General features: G+C 42.3%; 1 protein-coding gene across 3 annotated transcripts in view; it reads left to right on the plus strand.

Moving 5' to 3' along the window:
* KIAA1755 (KIAA1755 ortholog) overlaps positions 1 to 13,863 on the plus strand; it is a 137,488-nt gene that overhangs the window by 104,899 nt on the left and 18,726 nt on the right. For all 3 annotated transcript variants that reach the window (XM_075349806.1, XM_075349805.1, XM_075349807.1), the window contains exons 12-16: positions 800 to 991; positions 1,089 to 2,080; positions 3,238 to 3,487; positions 6,850 to 6,939; positions 11,361 to 11,582. In XM_075349806.1, coding sequence (XP_075205921.1) covers positions 800 to 991; positions 1,089 to 2,080; positions 3,238 to 3,487; positions 6,850 to 6,939; positions 11,361 to 11,582 — 1,746 coding nt within the window. The remainder of the gene's footprint in view (positions 1 to 799; positions 992 to 1,088; positions 2,081 to 3,237; positions 3,488 to 6,849; positions 6,940 to 11,360; positions 11,583 to 13,863) is intronic.

Here is a 13,863-nt window from a genome sequence, read left to right on the forward strand (position 1 = left end):
ATTATTGTCTACAGTTCTGATTTCAGTATCTCAGTTATTGGCTGCAGCGTTTTCATGTGAGTCCAGCACTGCGAACAATAAGGCCGGGGCCACACGGGGCACTAGTGCGATGCTCGCATGACACTCGGCTCGCGCTGGCAGCACAGCAGGAGCCGAGTGTCATGTTAGTATCCCTGCAGACTGCGTGCGAGCGGACCTCAGCTGCGGGGGGCGGGCCGGTGCTGCGGATGGGCGGGCCAGCGCTGCGGAGGGGCGGGCTGGCACGGAGGAGGGGATGGAGGGATTTCTCTCACTCTCTCCTCCGTAGCCGGCTATTGCCATTCTCGCTCTGCACGCGCAGTACACCGGTGTAACGGGAGTGCAGTGCGATTTTTCTCTTGCCCCATTCACTTGAATGGGTGCGAGAGAAAAGAGTCTCGCATTACAATCGTAGCATGCTGCGATTGTTTTCTCGGTCCGATTAGGGCTGAGAAAATAATCGCTCATGTGTGTTGAGACACAGGCTAGAATTGGTCCGAGTGGAATGCAATGTTTTATCGCACTCCACTTGCACCGATTTTCTCGACGTGTGGCTTAGGCCTAATACACACTGAGGCAGAGACTCCGTGCTGGATCTGGGGAGTGTCAGTAAAGTACAGTGTGTTCTTTTAAAACAAACTGAACCATGGGTCAGGGGGTTTCCAAAACCAAAAATGCTCTTTGATTCCAAAATTATAGTAGTTTGGTTTTAGCTGCAAAGATTTGTATGATTTGTGGATTTATCTGCCCATTTTTTGTCATTAACACTTTTTATTTATAGGTGCATTATAACCATGGGCTGGTCCTGCTGGATGATGCAAATAAGTTCAGTGGATCCATGTTTCCAGAGATGGATTCTTTCAAAGTTACAAGAGGAGCTTTCCAGACCAAACTAAGCAGCTTCTACATTAATGTTGAAAAGCAAAAGGAAGAACTGGAGAAGCTGCTGAGTCTGTACCGGTTTTGTGACAAGGTATACATTTTATTCACATGTTCTAGTTCTTATTACGGTATGTCATAAAAAATGAACGAAATAAAAGTCTTAATTGATGATCTGCTTCTTCTACTAGATCACACAGCTCACCATGAGCTGCATCCGCTATGTAGGACAATTGAAAATGGCTGAACAAAGGCTTTGCCTTCCAGAGACTCAGCAGTGTCTGGAGACCTATCTCCATAGACTAACAGAGGAACTAACAGATGACAAATTTCAAGAGATGAAAGAAGAGTCCTACAAACTAAGCAGCTGTAGAGGACTAGCTGTTTGGAATGAGACCTGGCTCAAATGTCAGGAAGCAAAGCAACTTATAGAAGAAACTCTAGAGAAGTGTAAAGATGAGCAAACTGCAGCCTTAGCCTGGCACAAGGACACCACATTGTCCTCTAGCATCAGTAAAGGAGAAGATACTGTGGTAAACCTCTCAAATGAAGTCACACAAGGAAGCCGAAAGGAAGAAGATGAATTTCGGCCTCGTGGTAGCATGAGATCCGCAGAATCAACAGTTATTAACTGCTGTAGTTTTGGTCTCCATGCTGGTTCCATGGGTCTATTTCTTAAAGCATCAAGAAGTCAAAGAAATGCAAGAGCAGCCAGAGAAACTATGATTTCCCAGGGATGTTCTACAAGTGAGGAAACCAAAAACAGCAATGGATCTGACCCAGAGAACACTGAACTTATGACTCAAAACTCCAACAATGAGGCTCTAGAGATTTTACATACTCCAAGTCCAAAGCTCCCTAGGCCAACCCCAGTACAACCATCCTCTGCAACAAATACAGACCACTTCACATGGGTATCCTATGGCAGGACTAATAGTGATGACTCAAGCATTCTGACTCAGAGTGATAGTAGTAAAATAAAGCAGTCAGGTAGAAGATGCCTCCTTTCTAGGCATGCCAGCTTCTCCACAGGGGACTCTAGTTCCCAATACTCCTCTGAAAATTCTTCAGCCATTTCTCCCTTACTACCAATGGAACCACTTACCTCCCGCCTGCCTTGGATGAGAAGAGCCATGACTGAATCATCCAGGGAAAGTGATTGGACAGCAAAGTTCAATTTTGCGTAAGTGAGCCTAGTGTAGCTTCTCTGGTCAGGTCCATCTCATCAGTAGATATATTTAACCAGAGTAGGTCACTTCTTCTCAATCGAGACAAAGAGTTTAGAAGATTCTAATTTTTTTGTCACATTCAACAAAAGCTGTAGTTTATTTGTGTATTGTGGATAAAATAATATATATATATATATATATATATATATATATATATATATATATATATATATACTTTTGGACCACCCTGTATATATATATATATATATATATATATATACAGGGTGGTCCAAAAGTAGGTGCACAGTATGTACAATAGGGTTGTCAAATATGGTGTAAAGTGAAACTGACTCATTTGCCCTTAGCAACCAATCAGATTCCACTTTTCATTCTTCAGACACTTTGGAAAGTGTAAGGTGGAATCTGATTAGCTGCTAAGGGCAACTGAGTCAGTTTCACTTTACACCATATTTGATAACCCGATTAAATAACACATACTGTCCACCTACTTTTGGACCACTCTGTGTGTATATATATATATATATATATATATATTATATATATATATATATATATATATATATATATATATATATATATATATATATATATATATATATATATATATATATATATATATATATATTTATATATATATATATATATATATATATATATATATATATATATATATTGTTAATTGTTTCAGAATCTTTGAAGTTATCATTGTACGCACAACACGTCTTCAGTAAGTTGTATGTGACTCATCCATATGGGATGAAAGTCATTGGTTCCAAAATCGTCTTCTTACGATCACATGTTGGACTTTTGAGGCACATTGCTGTAAAATATCCTGGGACCACCAAAGGTTGCCCTTGTACTGTCGTGGGGCAGTCCAACCCTTTTAGAAGAGAATAGGATGCATCACACAGTCAGTATATAAATGGCACACTGAGAACCTGCAAGTGCCAAGTTTGGGTCCATATGGGACCACACTAGGGGTTGCCCAGGTTCTGGTACATGACTTTGCAATAGGTAGATATAAAGATGGCTATTTCCACAGCTGATTGTGCTCATATGATCAGAACCATCCATAGTTATGGAGCATCAGTGTATATCTTTATAATGTTTTCATGCCAGTAAACTCAATCTTTTCTTAATTCCTCATCAGTAAGCTCCATCGAATAATGGAAGAGCTGCTTGCCACAGAGAGAGACTATGTATGTTCCCTGGGATATGTTCTTTCCCACTACCTGAGTGAGATGGATCAGCCAGAGCTCCCACCCACCCTTCGTGGACAACATGCTGCTATATTTGGAAACTTGGAAAAACTCTATGAATTCCATAGCCATATTTTCCTACAGGAACTTACAAGCTGCAGACGAGATCCAAGTCACGTAGGGCGTTGTTTTCTGAAACATGTGCGTGTTTCTCTTCTGTTGCGTCACTAGTAAATAGTCTAATTCGCAGTAAAGTTACAGACACTGTATTGGATTGGTCCTCTGTGCTCTGAAAGTATGATAAACAATTGTTGCCAATAATTTTGTCAAGGGTCGCCACACACTTTCCTACTGTTAAATTAGTGCGGAAGTTGGTAGATTACTTAATGACGCACCTTATTGGCAAGGGTGATGGTAACAACCAGATGCCAATGTATATACAGTATGTACATTTCCAGGGAGACTAATATTGGAATGGAAAAACTCAAAATAGAAATAGGAGTATTTCGTAAAATGGATATTTCAGCGGATTGACATATCTGGGCAAATAAATGAAGGTAAAACTGACCTGAAATATGGGTGACATCCTCACGATCGGTGTTGGCACCGACCATAGCCAATTAACACCTTAGATGCTGCTATCTATAGTGACTCCGGCATCTAGATGGTTAACTGAGCGTGGGGGCTCCCTTTTTTAACCCCGTCGGTATCCTCAGATCATGATTTTATGGTCCTGATGGTTGACATGGCAATTTACGGTCAAATAACGGTCTTAGCACACTACTTGCACACTACGACATCGCAAGCCGATTGTAGCGATGCCGAGCGCGATAGTCCCCGCCCCCGTCGCACAAGCGATCTCTTGTGTTAGCTGCCGTAGCGAACATTATCGCAGCGGCAGCTTCACATTCACTTAGCTGCCCTGCGACGTCGCTCTGGCCGGCGAACCGTCTCCTTCCTAAGAGGGCAGGTCATGCGGCATCACAGCGACGTCACACGGCAGGCAGCCAATAGAAGCAGAGGGGCGGAGATGAGCGGGACGTAAAAATCCCGCCCACCACCTTCCTTCCTCATTGCAGCCGGGACGCAGGTAAGGTGATGTTCCTCGCTCCTGCGGCTTCATACACAGCGATGTGTGCTGCCGCAGGAACGAGGAACAACATCGTACCTGTCGCTGCAGCGACATTATGGAAATGCCCGACACTACACCGATCATACAATTTCAACACTTTTGCGCTCGTTAATCGTATTAAAAACGATTCACATACTCCGATGTCGACAAAGACGCCGGATGTGCGTCACTTTCGATTTGACCCCACCGACATCGCAGCTGCGATGTCGTAGTGTGCAAAGTACCCCTTAGACTCTGCTGGCTATAGGGGCCTGATCAAAAGTTGGCAACATTTACGTAGTAAAAATAACATTTTTCTTTCCGCTCATGCCACTTTGCATTGATTCCTAAAAATCATCTAAATGGTTAATAAACTACCTGACAGCAGTTTGGATTATGTTGAGGGGCGCTGATTTTAAAATGGTATCACTTTGGGGGATTTTCTATATAAAAGTCCCCTAAAGTCACTTTAAAACTGAATAGATTCCTTAAAAATAAATTTTGTAAATTTATCTGAAAAAAATGAAAAATTACTGCTACAGTTTTTAAGCTTCTAACATCCTTACAGATGGTGCTGATGTAAAGCAGATATGAGGTAATTGTTATTAACTATTTTGTGTGGGGTGACTACCTGGATTATGCTGGGGTCACATGAGCCTTTAAAAAAAAATCAGTCCCATTCTCATCCAGGAAAGTGGTACGATTTCTTCTCACTTGTCATATGTGTGCTGTTCATATGCAATCCATTGGATTGTAGTCATTCAATTTATACGCTCATGTAAGAAATAATCATTCAAAGTTCAAAAAGGTTATTGATATTTTCATTGATAAACGGAAAACCTATCAACCTAAATTTACCACTATCATAAAATATAATATGTCCCAAAAAATAATCTAAAAATCACTGGGATATGTGGAAACATTAGAGTTATTACCACATAAAGTGACACATGCCAATTTGAAAAATTAGGGCTGATCACAAAGGCCACGAGCACACATTGAGTATTTGGTGAGGTTTTTACCTCCGTATTTGTAAGACAAAACCAGGAGTGGGTGATAAATACAAAAGTGGTGCCCGTGTTTCTATTATACTTTTCCTCTGATTGTTCCACTCCTGGTTGTGACTTACAATTACTGGCGAAAAACTCACCAAATATTCACTGTGCGCACGTAGCCTAAGGGGTTCATTCTACTTTCTGATTTCAGATATTTCATCTGAATCTAATGACATGTATCTGTATTGTACTGTGCATCTGTGCGTGTATTGATACATATATTAGACATACTCATAAAATTGATTTTGCAACTGCAACTTAAAGCCCCACTCCTTCCATTTTTTTTATTTCAGTAATGCTTTAAATGTAAGTCCCCTGCCTCATGTCTTATACTGACCCTCTGGCATCTTCATTTGTTTAGAGAATTGCTCCAGTCGGTCTCTTGTGATTTGTGAACTGACGCCAGCTCCAGTGTTTCATGGAGAGCACCGGAAGTCACAACTCAATACAACTCTATGGGAGCCTCGTTCTGACTCTCATAGACTTGTATTGAGATCTTGTGACATAATTTCTGACTTTCAGCCAGTCAAAAGTTGTGGTCACAAGATGGGACCAGAACAGTGTTGAAAAAGAATGAAAACACTGGAGAGTAAATATAAGACAGGAGGCAGGAGATTTAGATTTAAAGCACCACTCAAGCTCTTAAAAAAAAGGGCTGGAGTGGTGCAATAAAGACAATCTTTGCTAAGTCAATAGTGGCCATTTTTGCTCTTATTTTACAGCTATTGCTCCCTTATTTTAGATTTATTTTTAGCTACCATAGCATTACAGAGATATGGCCCTTTTTACTTAGTAGGCCAATGTCAACATTTTTATTTTTTTTAAAACAATCCTGAGATCCACACCCCCATAAAAGACCATAAACGTGGGCACTAAATAAAAATGCCCATATCTCTGGAAATGATTGGCTACATTCCCGCAATGAGTATTTGGTAAGTTTTTTATATTGCAGCTTTTCTTCAGGATACTTGCGGGGGTTTTTTTGCATTTTTATCTTATTATTGACGTTGCGGTTTTAATCTCTTTTCAGTATGTCATGTTTTAAAAAAGCTTTCCATAAATCCCATCCGCTTTTCTGGGACTTCAAGATGCTGTGTTTTTTGTCCTCAATGAGTGTCAAAAACACATACCGGGAACGTACCTATGGTGGACTTAAAAGAAAAAAAAATGGAATATTTAGGGGAGCAGCAGGAATAAAATAAGACCCACGTTTGACCTTGGACAAGTCCCTTTTAAAATACACATAAACCAGTGACCACCAAACTGTTCTACTGAATAACGTATTAGTTATGCCTTAATATGAATAACAAATGTGTGTTTTGTATTTGTGTGCGCACCTTTGTAAATTCAAGACATTATTTCCTATTACAAGTAATTGAATTTGTTTTACCTTACAGAAGGAACAGTTTGGACTTTATGCTTTTTACAGCAAGAACAAACCTCAATCTGACCGACTACTACAAGAACATGGAGCAACGTTTTTTAAGGTAAGGGCAAGACAAACACAAGGATAAATTGGACAGGCAGGAACCTCAAGTACCAGTTATAATAGAGCTAATTTTTCATTGTTTTAACTCTTAGAAGTATCAAATAAAAGAAAGGTGGATGAAACTTTGATGTGTCTTATTCTTCTCTGCCCTTGTTCAGTTGATAGTTGAGCACTGAGTAGAAGAAATCAAAGACAGACTGGTTACTAGTAGAATGAGCGAATCTGAACTGTAAAGTTGGGGGTTCGTAACGAACACACACTTTTAAAAAAAAATCAGTGTCCGAGTTCATAGTTCGGGTGCTGAATGTATACTAACCACTCCATCGAGCATCGAGGTGCTTGGCTACGCTCGGTGCTCGGCCCAGTGTGAGCCACTTGATGTCTCTGAATGGCTTTCACTGTGGGGTAAAAACGTTTTTAAATGTACTGTATCCAACCAAAAAAACCTGCCCTCCCCAGAAGTGCTCTGTTTATGGCTGGCTGTATGTGGGCGTAGAGCTGAACTGCCCAGTTATCGACTTCCATTGGGGTTCAGGTGAAGTCTGGGTCCCGAACAGAACTTTATCTAAAGTCCGGATGAACCCGCCGAACCCGAACTTCCATGGGACTGCTCATCTCTTAGATAAAGGTGCCCATATACATTGGATAGCTGCAGGTCAAATGTTTGACGGCAACTGTTGATGTAGCAAAGTTAACATGACCCACAAGGCATCTGTGCCGCCCCCGTGCCAGCAGCCAGGTTGCTCGGATCCACATCCGCGGTGGCTCGAGGGGTCTCCGGACCCGGGGGTCGTGCTGCCACTCAAATGAAGGGGGTATTTACAGGGGATTGTGTTAGAGTTTGTGACACCACCCGTGGTATGTGGTAATTTGGAGTAGCAACGCTGCAGTTGGGAGTACCCGAGGGTGATAGAATGGGGCAGCCAGGTGTTGGAACCCTCCACGGGTAGGGGGAATGCCCTGGGACTCGGTGATGGTGAGGGGGAGTGCTGTTGGGTTTGAAGGGGTCACTTGCGTACTCACTCAGTCCATTAAGCTGACACCGAAAACTGGATAAACCAAAGTTCTGGATACCGCTGCCGCTAAGGGGAGTTAGTTCGGGTCCCGTCCCCAATGGTGCTGCCTAGTGATCCGTGACCTGCCTCCTGGCACTACGTTTACTTCTCTGTTGGTCCCGGTAGTATGGAACTTGCCGGGTCCCGCTCCCCACTATGGCTAAGTGTGGAAGCTTGCTCTCAGGGTTCACGCTTAGGATTTTCTGGACCGTTTGTGTGGAAGTCCTATCCACCTCATTGCGCTAGTACCCCAATTCTGGAGCGGGTGGAGAGCGGATCTTGAAGGCTCCGTTCTTCGGGTAAATTGTCAGGTTGCCTGAAGCTACTCCCTGACCTAGGGTCCACGTAGCCCGTCGTGCTCTGGTCCTAGCCTGGTGATGGTGCAAGGCCGCCGGCTGCCCTCCTCGACAGTTCCGTGCCCCTTGCCACGATTCCCTGCGACCGGGGGTCCAGCTCCTACCAGGCCCAGACCAAAGTCTGCCACCTAGATAACTTCCTAGGAGCCCTGCTCCTGACCTCCTCTCTCCTTCACTTCCAAACTACGACTCTCCTTCCCCTGACACTCTTGACCTCCCCTTACCAACCCCCCCAAGTGGGCGACCCTATTCCACTCAGGCCGTCCACTGGTGTGTCTGGTGGGTGTGGTGCAGAGTGTACCTAGGATTTTGATTAGCTGATGGAGGCAACACCATATAGTTGGGGACCCATAACCAGGAAGGAGGTGGATATTGTACGGGAGGGCAGATTGTGTAATACCCTGTGATGACCTGATAGTCCAGGGGCGTCACACATCATCTTGATAACTTGTCACAGAAACGTAAGAAAACTTTACATTGCATAAGCCATTGATTGATAACAAGTTAGGTCTCAAATTACAATTTTTGTGTCATGATATCCCAGTGCTGTCTTATCTAAGTCAAGGTAACTCTTGTTAGATCTGTCTCTCTTGGCTCAGCCGTGGAGCTAAAAGGCATTGGAATTTAAACTGGGTGAACTGTCTCTTCCCTGACATCATCTATCAGGAGATAGTCAGAAGACCTCCTTAAACATTAGTTGGTCGGCAGATCCCACCTCTGTTGGCAAGTTTGGCCACTTTTAATACACATGTTGGCTTTAAAATCTACTGTACCTGACAACCTAATAGAATAAACTTGAGCCATGAAGCTATTTACCCGCTGGCAACAAGACTGTGTCAACTTTACAGCTGAAGCTCAGTTGGCACTGTTCAATGAAGGAGAAGAGACGTTGGCAGCAGTTGAGGCATGGCAATTCTGCCTATGCCATTTATCAGGTTATTCTAAGAAAAAAGCTTTCTAGGATATAGCATTAATAATGTGTCTTTAGGATAGGGCACTAATATGTCACCAAGGGTGGTCAGATTAGCAGAGTGGAGGGACACTTGGGTAACTCCTGCCGCTTCACTTGTCATATAACATCGTGTTACTATGGCTCTATTCATACTGGGCTACAGCCTTCCATTCATGGTGTATAATGACCAGTATATAGAAAGATGTGATACATTCTAGTATCCTCCATTTTGGTACAAGAACAATATATCTTTGTGCTGTGTTAGCCATTTTTATATCTACAAAGTAATATTGTTCTGTGGATGATGTGAAGATATCCCGTCCTCAGAAGCATACATTGGTATATATTGCCCATATTTTCCCGAATGTAAAACATATACCAGCTTGTATTCACTTTTACAGGATTCTTTTACAAAGAATAGTGTTATCTAATACTCTATATTAAAGAGCATAGAGAGAGATGACCACAGGATCCTTCCCAGTGCATTCACTAAACGTATTTTACAAATTTGGTGTGAATGTAGCTATTCTTGTATATGGCTGTGTCAGTGGCATATCATGGAGTGGCCGTTAAATTCCATAGGGAAAAATGTCACCTCACTCCATGGTCAATTTGATGCAGGATCAGTCCCTTACGGAAACTTCACTGACCATTCCTATTAGTAGCGCACCTGGGGCCAAGCAAACACGAGCTTCAGGCAGCCTGCTCATTGCCAACTGCAACATTGAGGGAAAGCGCAATAATAGAGAAGACTTGTAATGCTGCTGAGCGCTACTCATTATACTGAGTGCTTTGTCATCTTGGTCACCATCTATGTGGAATGAAGAGACCAATAACAAAGTCATCTCGACTGCTGTGATGCTACATAGGAAATAATAGAGATACTATGAAACAGGCTGGGCAGCTTGTAATTTATAAAGACTTAAAGGGGCTTTCCAACAAAAAAGTTAATTTTAAAATGTATTTAAATCAATAAATCTTGAAATAATAATAATTTTCACAGATGGATGTGTTTAAAAAAATGTTCCTGTGCTGAGATAATCTTATATATGTGCCCCTGCTGTGTACTGTGTAATAGCCGTGTCTGACTGTACAGGGTCTGATTATACCACAGCTCCTGGGCAGGGGAGGACACAAAAGAGTATAAAGACATTACAGCAATGGATCATAACTGATTTTTTTTGTGAGGTAATACATATCCCGGCTTGTTTTTAAAAAATGTTTTACCTCAAAGAATAATTTGCTATTTCATGTTGTAATGTATCTTGTGTCGCCCCTGCCCATGTGGTATGATCAGGCCATGTTCCTGTAAAGTCAGACACGGCCATTACACAGTACATAGCAGGGGCATATATACTATAAAAGATTATCTTAGCACAGGAACATTTTTTCTAAATACATCCAATTGTGGAACTTATTATTTCAAGATCTATTTATCAAAATTAACTTTATTCATAGAAACAAAGGTGCATTTACGCTGAAAAATGCTTGTTCGTTGAGTGAAATGATTTTAAAGCTTGTATAAAAGTCATTGTTCTCGGAAGCACATGTCCTATGTAAAAATAGACACAAAACTGAACCCTAGCAAACTCCATAATAATCAATGGGGTAACCCTTGCATAATTAATGTAAATTAATTATTTTGCTCATGTCCCTTTAACTGGAACAGACAATTGGAATGAACATAAATTTTCTTAAAATGCAATATATGCACTTAGGGAATAAGGGTTCAATACTTGTCCAGGGGAAGAGACTCAAGGAGTGTTAATGGTCCACGCAAAATACTTGTCTTGCCCCAGGCACTGGGAACCCACGCTGCACCACTGGGCTGTGTCTTCTACCAAAGTTCAGTCCCAATGAATAGTACTGAGGTGCAGTACCAGACGTAAACATAAAAGCACTTTGATGGAACAGTGCCTGTACTATGGCAGATTTCAAAACCCCTGCCTTTTGCTTAAGAAGTTTCATCAAAGACGTGTTATGGAAAGCTTTGGAGAACGTCATTGTATGTATTGTTATTTTGTACTTGTGTGTCATCATTTTGTTGTTCCCACAGAGAAAGCAACAAGATTTGGGAGACAAGATGGATCTCTCTTCCTATCTTCTAAAACCCATCCAGCGAATCAGCAAATACAGTCTGCTCCTGCAGGACATGGAGTGGGAGTGCAAAGGACAGAGTACCAGGGAGGCAGAGCTGAAGGCTGCACGTGAGGTCGTCAGATTCCAGCTACGTCACGGGAATGATCTCCTTGCCATGGATGACATTCAGGACTGTGACGTAAGATAATGGTTTCATTACTGATTAGCTGATCTGGGTGGGTTCTCAGTGAATACTCCTTATTGTCTAGCGTTAAAAGCGATGTCCATCAGTTTGGAATGCATCTGGCCACTTGGCTTCCTGAACAATAAATAACACGGCATATCCCTTTCCTTCCCTAAATTTGAAAGGGGCAATAGGGGTGCTGCTCAGGTGTAGTTTCCACTGCAGCTCATAAAAGGCGCTCCTCTGACATCACTTGCCTAAAGGAAAGGCATCTATATACATTTCTCTGATCTCTACCGCAATTTTTTTCTCTGCTATTTTCCATATGTGTTTTAATATAAACAAGAGCAAGGAAAAACGGTGATGTTTTATGCGTGTTTTAGCCTCAATGTGCCATATGGTCACATTGTGTCTATCATGACGTTGCAAGGGGATGGCCAGCATGCGGTGCAACACAGATGGAAAACTAATGAAGATGTTAAGGAAGGCCCTGGCAATAGGGAGAGGGGTCACCACCTTACACTCAACCTGTGATTGATACCTGAGCTCCCTATTATTGCTGCTGACTCTGAACGTATGCTGGCTAGTGAGTAGGTCAGCGAGACACTAGTTCCACTACTACAAAAAAACAACACGATGAAGGGAAGACAAATGGGTGGGGAAAGACACAACAAAAAGCACTCCTTGGTTTCTTTGGTAGGAAACTTCACAGGTGCAACTGAAATGACACCACAGCTATGCAGAGACAAGCTCCTTCAAAATGGTCAAGATAGAAAATCTATCACCAGCATGGAGCGAAGCCAAGACTGGATATATGTAGGGGAAGTCGCAACACGGAAGTGTGATGACAAAAGAAAGTAAATCCACTCCAATACAAGATGTAACCTGTGGACGCGACACATTCGTGACAGGGTCACCTTAAGAGAATTGTGTAACTTGTACTGTCACATTATATAGTTTTTATTCAATTGGCATTGTGCTTTATCGTAACTCATAGCGAATGTATATTACTCTGGATATTTCTAATACAGACGTTAAAGTCCTGTCCCGAGTTCAGCCTGGGAAAACCCCTATAAAAGTCTCGGCAATTCTCAAATTTGCCACGGTGGTGTCAGAAACATTGGGACAGTCCTAGCAAATTTTGAAATATTGGCAACTATGCTATTATGGTGAAATTCTGTTCATCTCAAACATATTCTGCAGTTTTTGAGGATAGTGAACACTGTGTATCTATTATCTACCTTCAACTTACTAGAAGGTGCAGGGTTTCTAAATATTCTGTTATCCATTGCAGCTTGCATGCATATATTCCTGTCTTGTGCTTAATTACATTTTTTGGGAGAAAGTTTACTGATGCAGGATTTGCTCCTTACATCCCCTTGAAGGATGGCAGGGGAAAGGTGACAGACAGGTTTTAAATTTGCCGTGAAATGTAGCGGGGAAGATGTAATATCAAGAACGTCAAAGCATTTATGGCTATTAGAGTAAAAGTGGATTACCAGTGCGTGAGAGGGGACATTAGGGAGAGCGAGACGTATTGAGCAGTGAGAGTAACTGCTCGGAACACAGCGGAGGGAGACAGGAGGAGGAGTGAGATTAATCACATACACGCAGCAATGGACTGGGGCGCAGCGGAGACATCACACAGGGACAGAGACAAAGTATAGGATTAGATAGAGGATGCTGTGGAAGAGCATCATTTACAATAGGAAGAAATCCCAGGCATGAGATAGAGGGACCGAGGTCAACAGGGGGTAACCAGGCTACTGATTCTAATACAAACAGCTCCGAGAGCCTCTTGTCCCTCAACACACCGAACTACACGTGTCAAATATGCTACAGCTGTGCCCAGTGTGCCCCTGTCACCGAGTTCATATCACTTGTCACTGAATCTGAACATCAGCATCTTCTGTGGCTGAATGGGTTTTGTGTGAAGCGCAGTCCCATAAGCCCTGGCCTTTAGCTGCGCAGCGTGCTACCAGATCTGCTCTGCCTCCATGATAGGAGATTGCAGATATATTGCTTTAATTTAGAAATGTAATAAGTACAGCTCTGTGCAGGGGCCGTTCTCCCCCTCCTCCCGTCAGACGGACAACTGGAAATTAATTATTGGGATGTTGTGAGCATTGCAGAGACATTTTACCAGGAAAGGAACAACAACAAAAATGATAGCTCCCAAGCAAAGTAAAGCACAGCTAAAATTCTCCTCCCATCAATGCTTGCATACAAATGCATGTACATGATCATACTATGGAAATGTCAGTATATATGGGACTAGTAATAGTCAAATATGACA

Source organism: Anomaloglossus baeobatrachus, chromosome 5 (assembly GCF_048569485.1).
Source record: "Anomaloglossus baeobatrachus isolate aAnoBae1 chromosome 5, aAnoBae1.hap1, whole genome shotgun sequence".
In the NCBI taxonomy this organism is placed as follows: domain Eukaryota; kingdom Metazoa; phylum Chordata; class Amphibia; order Anura; family Aromobatidae; genus Anomaloglossus; species Anomaloglossus baeobatrachus.